Here is a 13,158-nt window from a genome sequence, read left to right as displayed (position 1 = left end):
CTCTACAATAAAAGTCAAAAAATTAGCCAGGCATGATGGCACACACCTGATTCCAGCTATTGGAAGACTGAGGTGAAAGGATCGCCTGAGTCCAGCAGGTTGAAGCTGCAGTGACCATGAGCATGCCACTGCACTCCAGCCTGGGTGACAGTGAGACTCTGACTCAAAAAAAAAAAAAAAAAAGCCCACCATCAGTGTGACCATGAGCAGCCCTGGGGCCTTGGCCATCCTTACCCAGGGTCCTTCCTCCCTCCAGTCTGGCCATCTCTGCTCATGTTGCTCTGATTCTGGAGTCCTGTTTACTGGCTATCTGGTTTCCTTTTCAAAGTCAAGGCAGAGTTCAAGTCATCGCTGGGTGAAAGGTATGCATGGCTTAAGGAAAATTTCATTTTGGTGGCTTGAGACCAATTGCCTTGTGGCTGGATTTCATGGTTATTACATACTGGGACCTGGAACAGACTTCAGTCTCCCCTGTGGAAGGGCACACTCTGTGCCTCGGGAGAATCTGGTAGGGACTTTCATGGGGGACGTAGAAGCCTTTTCCAGAAACATGAGGGCCGATGCCAGACTAGGCTTGGCTCCTGACCAAAGTGAGGGAGAAGCAGGGGACCCCCCGGAAAGGAAACCACCAAGCACAAAACAGGCTGCCCGGCAACCAGCGAGCTGGATGATCACACACAGCTGGCTTCCTCATGCAGGTGCCGTGAAGATTCCTATGGCAGCTGGGCAGCTTCTCCTATCTTTCCCAAGGTCCTCAGGATTCCGGCCTGCTTGTGCCAGGGCAGCCAGGCTGAGCCTTTTGGATTTCTCAGGCAGCAAGACCTACAACATGGAGGGCTCTGGCTGGCCTTTTTTCACAAGTAGGGTCTAAGCTTAGGAGAGTGGAAAATGTTACCCCCTGAATCTAGGCTAAGGGCCCAGGCACTCAAGGACATGAGTGTGTTGGTTGAAGACCCCCTGCGTAGGTGTGGGGTGTGGCAGAGCTGCAGGCTAGTGGGTGTCTCCTTTTCCTGTTCCCAGTGGGCTGCATTCCCAGATCGGTATTTTGGTTGGAGTGACAGAGTCCCACAGTCATCTGGCCCAGGATCAAGCCTCTGTCCTTCCCTGTCCGCCCCTGCCTCCCGGAGACGCTCCTATAAAAGGGCTGAGCAGCTCCGCTCCTCTCACTGGGGGTGTGAGGAGCAGGGGGGACCATGGACTTCTTCAGCATTCAGCAGTTGGTAAGGATGGGGCCTCATGGGACTGGGCCACTGAAAGGTGCCATCTGGCCAGAGGAGAGCTAGCAGCTTATTTCTGTGGTTTGAGGGTCAAATTCTAGGAGCCAGGAAGCGTGCGGTTCTTGTATGCATGTGTGTACGTATGAGACGGGGGTTTCACTATGCTGCCCAGACTGGACTGAAACCCCTGGGCTCAAGCTGTCTTCCTGCTTCAGACTCCCAAATAGCTGGGACTACGAGCGTCATCACCTCACCCAGCTAAGCATGTAATTCTCTTCTGGTCTGCTGACTGGATTCTCACGCGAGGTGGTAAGGGGGTGGGCTAGAGGGCAAGAGAGGGAAGTCGAATGGGAAAGAAGACACAGACATCCTGGGGTGTAGAGAGCTTTGCCCTGGACTGTGGTGGAAGGTGACAGTGTGGCTGTGGTGCTGGTTTAGCTCAAGCACCACGATCGTCATCATCCTGGAAACGTCGAGGGGCTGCCTTGGTGAGGGAGGCGTGAAGGGCACTCTTGGGTTCCCTTGGCAGTGAGAGAAACGGATAGTTACGAATGTCAGTTTTGGAGAGGTGGGGCATGGAGGGTGGGTGGCCCAGGATGTCGCACTGCCCAGCAAGCGCCACGCCATCCTTATTCCTCAGTGTTCCCCAGCTCCTGAACTCCAGGGTGGAGTCTAGGGGAGGAAGAAGGGGTCCTTGCTGGGGTAGGCTCTGCCCCTCACACAAGTCCTGACAAGTCTTAGACCCTGCATGGCTCCTTTAGGTAAGTGCTAGTTCCAGCCTAACAGTAGCTTCAAAAAGAGCTAACAACTGAACCCAGGCATTTCAGAGTATACCCAGGGGGCGTCTCCTCTGTGCCTCTTCGCTTGGAGTCAGGTGGCAGGATGGCATGATCTTGTAGGAATCTTAAGGACAACAGCCCACGAGGGAAGCTAAGGTGTCATCTGCCCTGAGGCCACCTGGGCACAAGCCCAGCAGTATAAATAGACTGTGGTCTCATGTCCCTCCACTCTGAGTTCCTGCTGACAGGAGCAGGGTAGGCAGTGATCAGCTGTCCCCCTGGGCCTCAGCCGACGCCACAGTTGCAGAGCCAGTGACACCACGGGATCAGGGTGCTCGCCAGCGCTCCAGACTGCCACAGAGCTTTGAGAAAGAAGGGTCTGTCGGCTCTCAAATCCTGAACACTCATCTCTGTTTACCAGCTCTTGTCAGCAATCTCAGCACTGCACCACCCGCTTTTCTAAGGGTCCCTCCAATTTTCCTGACTCTATCCACGTCCTGTTCCTACAGGTAAGTGGAGAAAGAGTTGAAAGGAAAGTGTTGGGGTCTGGATATGGAGTTCCTGATCCCGGAGGCTGGCCTGGTGACTGGAGGATGGGATCCCAAGAGGCTGTGGCCCAGGAGAAGCTGAAATTGGAAGAAGAGAAGAAGAAGAAAGTGAGAGTGATGCAGGGGCAGGTGGGGGGGGGGGTAGCCCAGCGTGGGCAGGCTCTGGCCCAGGGGCCAAACAGCCCAAGCAGCTGGTGTCTCTTATGTGGGCGGGGCAGAGACTAGACTAACCAAGAACCTGCCCCCAAGACTACCATGACCAGAGACTGATGGCTGGCATGGTCTTCTGTCCCCTTTCTGCCTCAGCTGGAAAGGTTTAACAGTTCCAGACTTAATCTGGAGAACATGGCTGACTTGGAAAACTTAGTTCAAAGACGGAAAGAAAAGCGACTGAGACGCAGAGTCCCCCCCAAAAAACCTGAGCCCGTGGTTAAGGTGAGTGAGGTCAGAGCTCTGAGGGGACACACAAACCGAAGGCTCGAGTTCCAGAGGAAGGCTTGCCTTTGGGGGACTTGAGGAAGGATGGACACTGTAGGCCACAGCTGCACAGCCAGTGCCTGGCAAGCCACCTGAGATCCATTCCAGAGCCCCAGAGTAGTCTGCCAGGGCCGCCGTCGCAAAGTACTGCAGGCTGGGTGGCTTGGACAGCAGACATGCCTTGTCTCTCAGTCCTAGGGGCTGGAAGTCAGAGTGAGGAGCACAGTCTGTCTCTCTCCAGCTTCTGGTAGTTTGCTGGCATTCTTTGGCATTCCTTGGCTTCGGCATCACCCCATCTCTACCTTTGTGTTCACATGGCATGCTGCCTGCATGTGCCTGTGTCCAAATGTCCTTTTTATAAGGACACCAGACATACTGGAACAGGGCCCACTTTAACACAAGCCATACTGGACAAGGGCCGACCCTCCTCTGGCATGACCTCATCTTAACTAATTACAATGCAATGACTCTATTTCCAAATAAGGTCACGATTTGGGCTACTGGGGATGGAACTTCACACGAATCTTGGGGGGATTCAAGTCAGCCCACACCACACACGTACTTAATGCCTGTTCAGTCAGATCTTGTGGGGATGGGATTAAAAAACAAAACTATTTGTACGAGCCAATAGGGTGCTGCTTGGGAACCACTGGGCCAGATGTGAAGCTGTGTTGTCCCGGGGACCTGCGGTCTTGGGGGGTGATTTGGCCCTGTCCTTCAACTTACCCAGCTGTAGCCCCAGGCCCAGGTGGAGACTGTGGACCTGGAGATGTTCCTGAAGGCAGCTGCTGAGAACCAGGATGCCCTGATCGACAAGTTCCTGACAGACGGAGGGGACCCCAATGCCCATGACAAGGTAGCGCAGGTGGGATGAATCAGCTGGCAACAGACACAGCTGGCTAGGAAGTTGTGGGATATTCAGTCCCAAAGGCATGGGCCCAGGGCTGCCTCCAGGAGGGGAGGGAGAGGCTCTTCCCTCGTTGGGGAATGAGCAGCTCTGTTCTGGCAGGGGCTCTGGGGGTGGCTGCGCTCACTCTGCCTAACCTCCCGACTCCACCCCCAGCTCCACCGCACGGCCTTGCACTGGGCCTGCCTGAAGGGTCACAGCCAGCTGGTGAACAAGCTGCTGACGGCGGGCGCCACTGTGGACGCTCGGGACTTGGTGAGAACCAGGGGAGGCCCGTCCTCACGGCCAGCGCCCGCCTGGCATCCCAGCAGGTCAGAGTGCTTTGGTGCTTTCGTTTTGCAGTTGGATAGGACACCCACGTTCTGGGCCTGCCGTGGAGGACACCTGGACATCCTCAAACAACTGCTTAATCAGGGAGCCCGGGTCAATGCCCGGGACAAGGTGAGGGGTACACCGCTTCAGGTGGCCTGTTAGGAGATGCAGGGAGCCGGACTCAGTGGTTCAGCCTGTAATCCTGCGCCTTGGGAGGCTGAGGTGAGTGGATGGCCTGAGCCCGCAGGTTTGAGTCCTGCCTGGGCGACCTGGCGAGACCTCATCTCTACAATAAATAAAAAAAATCAGCCGGGCGTGGTAGCGCGCGCCTGTAGTTCCAGCTACTTGGAAGGCTGAGGCCGAAGGATCGCTGGAGCCCCAGCAAGTCGAGGCTGAGGTGGCCGGGAGTGGCCACTGCACTGCAGTCTGGGTGACAGAGTGAGGCTCCAACTCAAAAAAAAAAAGGAGATGCAGGGAGCAGGACACAGGAGTGGGTGCTGTTCAAGAAGATGTTTACTCCAGGCCTGACACTGGTCCCCACTTCTCTCAGATCTGGAGCACCCCCCTGCACGTGGCTGTGCGTACCGGGCACTCTGACTGCCTGGAGCACCTCATCGAGTGTGGTGCCAACATCAATGCACAGGATAAGGTAGGCGCTCAGTCTCTCCCCTGGGGTCTCTCCCCTGGGGCACCATGACAGAGGAGTCTAAGCCAGGACCGAGGTGCTGTCTGCTCAGCGACAGCAGCCCTGACATTCCTGTGTGGCAAGGGCAGAAGCGTGATGTCCCCTCTCAACAGGAAGGGGACACAGCCCTCCACGAGGCTGTGCGGCACGGCCACTACAAAGCCATGAAGCTGCTGCTGCTCTACGGGGCCAAGCTGGGAGTGCAGAACACGGTGAGTGAGCAGCAGGGCCGGGCATGCGCCCCAGCCCTGGGCGGGTGGGGCTCCGGGGAAGGAGGGAAGAACTGACCGGCCTCCTGTTCCCAGGCCTCCATGACCCCAGTGCAGCTGGCACGAGACTGGCAGCGTGGCATCCGGGAAGCCCTGCAGGCCCACGTGGCGCATCCCCGCACCCGGTGCTGACCACAGCGCCTGCGGGTCACTCGGCCACCACTCCATCCCATTCACCTCCCACGTGTCCGCATGCCCTCTGTGGCCCTAGCCATGCTCAGATTTCTCTCAGGGCTTTGCTTCCTGTGTCCCCCGAGGCAACCCCGTGAGCACTGAGGAGCAGCACCGAGCCCACCAGGGAGAGAGAGCGCAGGCCTCCTGGCTGCAAGGCCAAGAGGGCCGCATTCCCTGCGAGGACCGGTGCTGGGAGGGCTGAAGCAGAGGACTACAGGGAGCAGAAAGCAAGTGGGTCCAGACGAGGGCTGGGGGAGTGGTGGGAGCCGGGGGAGTGGACGGAGCAGAAAGGGAGCGGTCCCAAGCCCGAGCCACCCTGGGCCGGGCGCTGTACTTCCTTGGTGTCCCCCGTCCTTCCCCTAGGGAGACTTCACTCTCCATGAGGGCCAGTCTCCTGCGGGTGGCGATCCAGCCTGTGGCCAATGGCTGCCATCCAGGACAGACAAAAGACAAGCACAGCAAGCCACAGTGCGCAGCATTTCTACGGCTGGCTGATGCCCTCACAGGGGTTTCCCTGGAGACTCCATTCTTGTCAGAGGCAGTCCTGACGGCATCTGGAGTGGCTCTGGACACAGCGTTGGTCTTAAGGACTCTGGCGGTGGGTTCTGGCCACCTGGAGGGGGCTGCTCAACAGGATTGAGGCCCCACAACAGAAGCCCAGCACTCACCGGGTTGCCCCAGAAGCCCTAAGGCTGATGAGCTGGAGCTGATACTTCGTGCGGGAACCCTTGTGCCCACTGTTAGGTGGCTTCAGTCAGGTCTGCCCACTGCGCTGCTGTTGGCTGGCTGGTGGCTCTCCCTGCAGGGATGAAGTGCCCAGGTGCTGGGGACTGCTTGTGGCCCACTCAACTCTTGGGGCGGCGGCCCGCAACCCTAGCTCGCCTGAGGCGTGAACGTCCCCTGGCGCTGGAGCTTCAGCGCTTGCCTGGAACCTGCAGCTGCACCCAGCTGACGTGATCCCACCTCCGAGGCAGGCCACCGAAGAGTTGTGAACTCACCCATGGGGAGGGCACGGAGCAAGCCTCCTCCTGTCCCGCCCCGCCCCACCCCTTCTCCTGTCCCTCGTCCGCTAACTGGTGGCACAATGAGGACTCAACTAGACAGGGGCCCGAAGCCTCCCTCCTCTTTCCTCGTTCCTTGCTTCAAGTTTCACTGCTGTAGACCTGTGCTACTACTACTGGCAGGGCAGGCCCTTAGATGCCAGGATGTGAGTGTGAGAGAGCTCTGCCCTAAATGAGAACCACAGGCCCAGGGAAGCCCTCAAGAGGAAGGTAGCTTCCCTCACAAGGGCCCTGGGTTGCGTGAGGTTCCTGGCTGATCTCACTTTGCAACGGTTTAGTCTAACTTTGGGGGCCTTCTCAGGCCAGGAACAAGGCTGTTGTGACTATGTGAAAAAGCAGACAAGTGCTCCACACCAGGGGCCACATCCCTTTCACGGGCAGCTCCTGCCTGTGTGACAGAGCCAGTGTGCACCCAGAGGCGGGGGCCCTGGGTGAAACAGGCATTCAAGACCATGGAGAAGACAACTCCTCGTTTAGAGAATGAGGACACTTACGTGACAGACAAAACACCTTTTGATACGGATTAAAATCGGATGACTATCCATCACGGTCTCACTGTCTTTCTTCCTCAGCAGCAAGCTCAAGCCTCTCAACCACGCAGGCTCGACAAGATAGGCCACCAAGTGCAGTGGGTGGTATGTGGGGTCCTAGCACTAGGCAAGGCCTCTGCTGATTCACAGACAAGTTCAAGAAGCAGAGGTTCTGTCTCAACTGCTTATCAGAATCACTAGGGAAGGATTTAAAAGCCTAATGGCCAGGTGCAGTGGCTCATGCCTGTAATCCCAGCACTTTGGGAGGCAGAAACAAGGTTGCCTGAGTCCAGGGGTTTGAGACCAGCCTGGACAACATGGCAAGACCTTGTCTCTACAATGAATTTTAAAAAATTAGCTGCACATGGTAGCACAGACCTGTGGTTTCAGCTACTTGGAAGGCTGAGGTGAAAGGAGTGCCTGAGCCCAGCAGGTTGAGGCTGCGGTGACCATGAGTGTGCCATTGCACTCCTGCCTGGGCGACAGAGTCTCTTATTCAGAAAAAAACACACACACACACACACCAAAAACCCAAATGCCTAGACCAACTAAGTCAGAAACCCTGAGGACAGCACCCTGGTACTTGCACTATCATGCAGAGGACAAGCTTATCTAGGTAGGAAATTCCAGGAATCTACAACAAAACAAAGACACCCACCCAGAAAAAGGGAGTCTGGCAAGACCTTAGGTTACAAGATAAGCATACAAAAATGTATTTTTAACCTACTAGCAATGGCCATGTAGACCAAAAATTCAAAATATGTACTGTTTACAGTCACTTTAAAAAATGAAATAGGTTTAAATCTAACAAAACGTGATGACGTATGAAAATTACAGAACACTGATGAATGTAGTCAAAGATTTAGGTAAACAGAGAGACATATGTTCATGGATCATTAGATGCAGCACAGTAAAGATGTCAATTCTTCCCAGGTATATAGGCTTAACACAGTTCCTGTCAAAATCTCACCAGGATTTTTTATAGCTGCAAAAAAGGTTATTCTACAATTTATATGAAAACATATAGCTAAACCCATTTTGAAAAAGAACAAAATGAGAGGAGGAATCAAGTCTACCTGATCTGAAACTTATTGTATAGTTGCATTAACCAAGAGAGTGTGGTACTGGCAGAGGGACACATATATCAGTGGAACAAAGACAACAGCTCAGAAATAGGGCCATACAAATATGCCCGACTAAGCTGGGCTCAGTGGCTCAGCCTGTAAGCCCGCGCCTTTGGGAGGCTGAGGTGAGTGGATTGCCTGAGCCCGCGGGTTCGAGACCCGCCTGGGCAGCGAGACCTCATCTCTACAATAAATCAAAAAATCAGCCGGGCGTGGTAGCGCATGCCTGTAATTCCAGCTACCTGGAAGGCTGAGGCGGAAGGATCCCCGGAGCCCAGCAGGTCGAGGCTGCGGTGGCCGGGAGCGGCCACTGCACTCCAGTCTGGGCGACAGAGTGAGACTCCAACTCAACAAGAAAAAAAACAAAACAAATATGCCCGAATGACTGGACAAAAGAGCAAAAGCAATTCAGTGGAGGAAAGAGAGCAACTGGACATACATTGGCTAAAAACAAAAAACAAACAGTGATTACCTTTACCTACATCTTATACAGTATACAAAAAAATTAGCTCAAACTGGAAAGACAAAACAACTTTTGGGGTCTAAGACCAGGGAGAGTTCTTAAATGTGACACTAAAAGCACAGACTATAAAAGAAACACTGGTAAAGTAGAGGCACAGCAGCCTTCATCAAAACTGAAAACCTGTTGGTAAGACCATGTTGAGGGTGAAAATACATGCTACAAACTGGGAGAAAACATTTGCAAGTCAAAAACCAAACATAGGACTCTCAAATAAAATAAAGAGCTCTCAAAGCACAACAGTAAGAAAGCAATCCAATCAGAAAATGGGTGAGAGATGTGGACAGACACTGCACTGAAAACACAAGAAAGGGACATCACTGGCCATCAGGGACATGCAAATGAAAACCACCATCAGGTGTCACTATACACCTATCAGAATGGCTCAAGTGAAAAACAGTGGCACCACCAAATGCTGGCAAGGATTCAGAGATGCCAGATCAGCCTATATTGCTGGTGAGAACGCAAAATTGTACAGCCACCCTGGAAAAGTTTGGAGTTTTCTTTAAAAACCGAAATATGGGTTGCTGGCAAATCTCAGCATTTTGGGTGGCTGAGGCAGGATTGCTTGAGCCCAGGAATTTGAGACCACCCGGGACAACATAGCGAAACCTCATCTCTACCAAAAAAATCAAAAGAATTAGCTGGAGGTGGTCCTGCCCGACTGTCCTTCCAGCTACTTGGGAGGCTGAGAGGGAAAGATTGCCTATGCCCAGAAGGTTGAGGCTGCAGTGAACCATGATCGTACCTCTGCACTCCAGCCTAGTTGACAGAGATCCTGACTCAAAAAAAAAAAAGCAAACATGCAATGACCATATGCAATTGTACTCCTGGCATTTATTCCAAAAATAACTAATGTTTACACAGAAACCTGTACATGAATGTTCAGAGCAGCTTTATTTGAAACAGCCAAACCTTGGACACAACCCAAACGTCCTTCCAACAGGACAGTGAGTATCATGGACTACTCCTCAGCAATACTGTGATTGCTGGATGAACTTCCAGAGAATTACACTGAGTGGAAATGCCAATCCCAAATGATTACATACTATATAATTTCATTTATACATTTTTGAAATGACAAAATAAGAGACGAACAGATGAGTAGTTGCCAGGGGCTGGGGAAAGGGCAGGTGTGACTCTAAAGGGTAGTCTGAGGGAGATCCTGGTGGTGGCAGGACAGCCTGCATCTTGATTGCGGTGGTGGCTACACAAACGTATCCATGATCAAATGATGCAGAACTATGCCCCCACATTGCACTGGTGTCAAAGTCTTAGTTCTGACACTGTATTATAATTATGTGAGATACAACTATTGAGGGAAACTGGACAAAGGGTGCACGGGGTCTCTATTTTTGCAACTTCCTATAAATCTGTAAATACTTCAAAATAGAAAGTTAGGAAAAAAAGAAAGCCATTGCTCTAAGTACAACATGGTATCCTGGGTTGGATCCCACAACAGAAAAGGGATATTACTGGAAAAAATGGCAAAACCCAAACAAAGTTAATAGTATTGTTGCACCAATGTTAACTTTTAAATTTAGATAAATGCACCAAGGATATACAGGACGTTAATGTTATGGGAAGCTGAATGAAGGGTATATGAATCTCTTCTGCGAATCTAAAAATATTTCAAAAATAAAACCCTGATGTCCAGAATGATTAAATCACAAGCCCAGGGAGTGGGCCCAGTATTCTATATTGCTAGGTGATTCAATGTGCAGCTAATGTTAAGAATCACTGTTCTGGAAAGAGAGATTTTAAAATATGTTTACCACCAACATCTGCTCTCAGAGCATATTCCTTGAGAACAACTTCTAAGCAAGCTTACCACATTCTTTTGGTATTCAGTCCCATTTATAAGGGCCCAAATTCCAAAAAGTTCCAGAAATCCTCCGGTCTCCCTACCCAACATATGACCCTATGTCCCATGATGCCCGTTTTCACATAGCTGGAGATACTCTGGAAGGAAAATATAGGTAAATTAGAAGAAAAAGCAAATGCTTTCTTGTTCCCCCTTCTGTGAAACTCCTTTGCTAGGAACAGAAAAAAAGCAAAAGACTTGAAATGTTTTAGAGATACAAGAAAAACTGACTTCTTTTTGTTCTTGAAGGAAGCTACGGAGGATCGCCCTGGTTCATCAACACCCCTTCCCTCCCGCACTTGCTTTCTGATGTCACAGTCATGTGACACCTCCATGAGGCCTAGGAAGGCATGAAACACACAGTAGGTGGCCACTCCTCCTGGGATCACACAGTGAAGAAAGGACTTGATACAGCACAAAGAACCCTTCCTTCCAGGTGTGATTCCCACTGGAACACGGAAACTGGCAACAGTTCTAGTGGCAACTCAGCATGGCAGGCCAAGGAGAAGCAAAAGAGGCCCCCTCTGCACCACTGGGCCAATCCATTCGCTCACTCACTCACGGCCCTGGAGAGGGTCAGGAAAGCACCCTCCACAGGAGGGAGCAGGGCCTACTGGAAGGATCAGGGTGTAGGTAACCGTGCTTCTGGCTTGGCACTGGGAAAGGCTGGGGCAAGGGCTCTGAGACATGGCGCTGTAAGGGTAGCCAGATAGCACACCATGGCGAGGCTGTGGACTGGAACCTCTAGCCAAAACCGGAGCTCTCCGTTTGCTCGAGAAGTGCTGCCAGCAGCAGAAGGTTGGCAAATTAAAAGCGAAGAGAGTACAGGTCATGGCCACACAAAGGCAGGAATTGTGCACTCACAATGGTGGCTTGGCCTGGAGAGGTATAAATACACCACACTGTCACAGTCCCAGCGGAGAAGGAAAAAGGCTGGGCCCTGGGGACCAGAGATGACGACATTCCTTTCGTTCCTTGGAGGAACTGTGCCCTGCTGACCCCACCTCCTAAAGGGGGGCAGGGTCCGAAGGCTCCTGGCACTGATGTCTGGTTCTGAGGCCGCCCAGGACCCACCGCTACAAGGGCCATCTAAAACGTGGCCTGGAAGGGGTGGGGCAGCTGGCACAAAGCTTCTGCTCAGCTCACTCAGTGCCCCGCATGCTTGTCCATTCCCCATGTCTGGGGCTGCCTGGCAAACAGTTAAACTCCTGGGTTCCGCCCGGGGCTCTCCTCCACGGGGATGCCAGGCCTGCTGTGGTTGGACCCTAGGGGAGAGAGGGAAGGAGAATTAACATCAAAGCTAAGAGAGGGAGCAGGTCCTAGCCACACCAAACGCTCAGTCTGAGGCAGGAAGGGCAGTGTGAGGCAGGAAGGGCAGAGTGGCCTCGGGATGCCTGAGGAGGTGCCAAGGCAGAGCTGGGAGTGTCAGTCAGGAAGCAGTCACAAGAGAAGACCACTGAGGGCAGATGCCATCCCAGAGAGATGGGAAAACAGGGGCTGTGAATGTCTGACCTTGAGGGCTCAGGCCATTATACTGGGCAAGAGGAACCTGCCCAGGATAATAGAGCGCCCTGTGCTGGAAGGAAGTTTTATTTTCCATGGCTGAGGTGTTTCATGATCTCTCCTGTCTTCCAGAAAGATCCAAGGTCGTGCCCACGCCCCCCCGTGGAGAAATGCCTCCCAGACTGGGAGCTGCCTGCACTCTCTTCCCGCAGTAAAGGGCTGGGAATGGAAAGCAAAGAGAAAGGGAAGGGGAAGATATTTACCTTGGGTGTTCTCTTAAAACAAAAAATGCTCACTAGTCCACAGTCATTTATCAACTGCAGTTTCCAAATGTGCCAAAGAGGGAAAGGTCTACTGGGAAGGCTAGAGAGAGCAAAGAGAAAGGAGAGAAGCAATTGAGCTGACGTGGTAGCACATGAGGGCCAGCTCCCAGGGAAGGAGTGCGAGGCTGTGCCAGGCTGCTCAGACCCGCGGCCTGCTGCTCAGGAGGGCAGAGGGAGGCCAGGAGGGATGACCAAAGGCCGACTTTCCCTCAGAAACACAGTTGTGTGAAGGATGGAGAGGACTTGCACAGAACTCAAAATGGTAGGCCAGGAATCAGAAAGCATGTCCTGTGAAGGGCCAGTACTTCTACGTTTTGGATCATATGGTCTCTGTCACAACCACTCAACTCCACCATGTAACTCTAAGGCAGCCATCTAAGATCCATAAACAGGTGGGCGAGTTCCAACCAAACTCTATTTACAAAACAGGCAGCAGGCTGGGCTCGGTGGTTCAACCTGTAATCTCAACACTTTGGGAGGCTGAGGCGAGAGGATTGCCTAAGACCGCGGGTTCGAGACCAGCCTGGGCAACTTGGCGAGACCTCATCTCTACAATAAATCAAAAAATTAGCTGCGTGCGATACCATGCGCCTATAGTTCCAGCTACTTGGAAGGTTGAAGCAGAAGGATCGCTGGAGCCCAGCAGGTCAATGCTGGAGTGGCTGTGAGTGTGCCATGGCACTCCAGCCTGGGTGACGGAGTGAGATTCCAACTCAAAAAATAAAAATAAAAATAAAAGCCGGGCTCGGTGGCTCAGCCTGTAATCCCACGCCTTTGGGAGGCTGAGGTGAGTGGATTGCCTGAGCCCGCGGGTTCGAGACCCGCCTGGGCAGGCGAGACCTCATCTCTACAATAAATCAAAAAA

General features: G+C 52.8%; 2 protein-coding genes across 3 annotated transcripts in view; one reads left to right on the top strand and one right to left on the bottom strand.

The window, feature by feature from the left end:
- The first annotated feature begins 1,099 nt into the window (after positions 1 to 1,099).
- ANKRD23 (ankyrin repeat domain 23) lies at positions 1,100 to 5,336 on the top strand. 2 transcript variants are annotated; one of them, XM_021709826.1, is made up of 9 exons: positions 1,100 to 1,220; positions 2,506 to 2,652; positions 2,851 to 2,979; positions 3,758 to 3,877; positions 4,085 to 4,183; positions 4,271 to 4,369; positions 4,791 to 4,889; positions 5,039 to 5,137; positions 5,231 to 5,336. In XM_021709826.1, exons 1-9 carry the CDS (start codon positions 1,194 to 1,196, stop codon positions 5,324 to 5,326), a joined length of 915 nt encoding a protein of 304 aa, XP_021565501.1. In that variant the 5' UTR covers positions 1,100 to 1,193; the 3' UTR covers positions 5,327 to 5,336. The 2 variants fall into 2 exon arrangements, with proteins under 2 accessions (XP_021565501.1, XP_008050915.1); XM_008052724.2 differs by lacking the exon at positions 3,758 to 3,877.
- Positions 5,337 to 9,420: 4,084 nt separating this feature from the next.
- CNNM4 (cyclin and CBS domain divalent metal cation transport mediator 4) overlaps positions 9,421 to 13,158 on the bottom strand; it is a 68,808-nt gene continuing 65,070 nt past the window's right edge. The window contains exon 12 of the mRNA XM_021709825.1: positions 9,421 to 11,732. Coding sequence (XP_021565500.1) covers positions 11,668 to 11,732 — 65 coding nt within the window. The 3' untranslated portion in view covers positions 9,421 to 11,667. The remainder of the gene's footprint in view (positions 11,733 to 13,158) is intronic.

This window comes from Carlito syrichta, unplaced genomic scaffold (genome assembly GCF_000164805.1).
Source record: "Carlito syrichta isolate Samal-C Ts95f unplaced genomic scaffold, Tarsius_syrichta-2.0.1 Scaffold287364, whole genome shotgun sequence".
NCBI classification, from domain to species: Eukaryota; Metazoa; Chordata; class Mammalia; order Primates; family Tarsiidae; genus Carlito; species Carlito syrichta.
The sequence above is the reverse complement of the archived record's forward strand: the minus strand, read 5'-3'. Positions and strand labels throughout refer to the sequence as shown.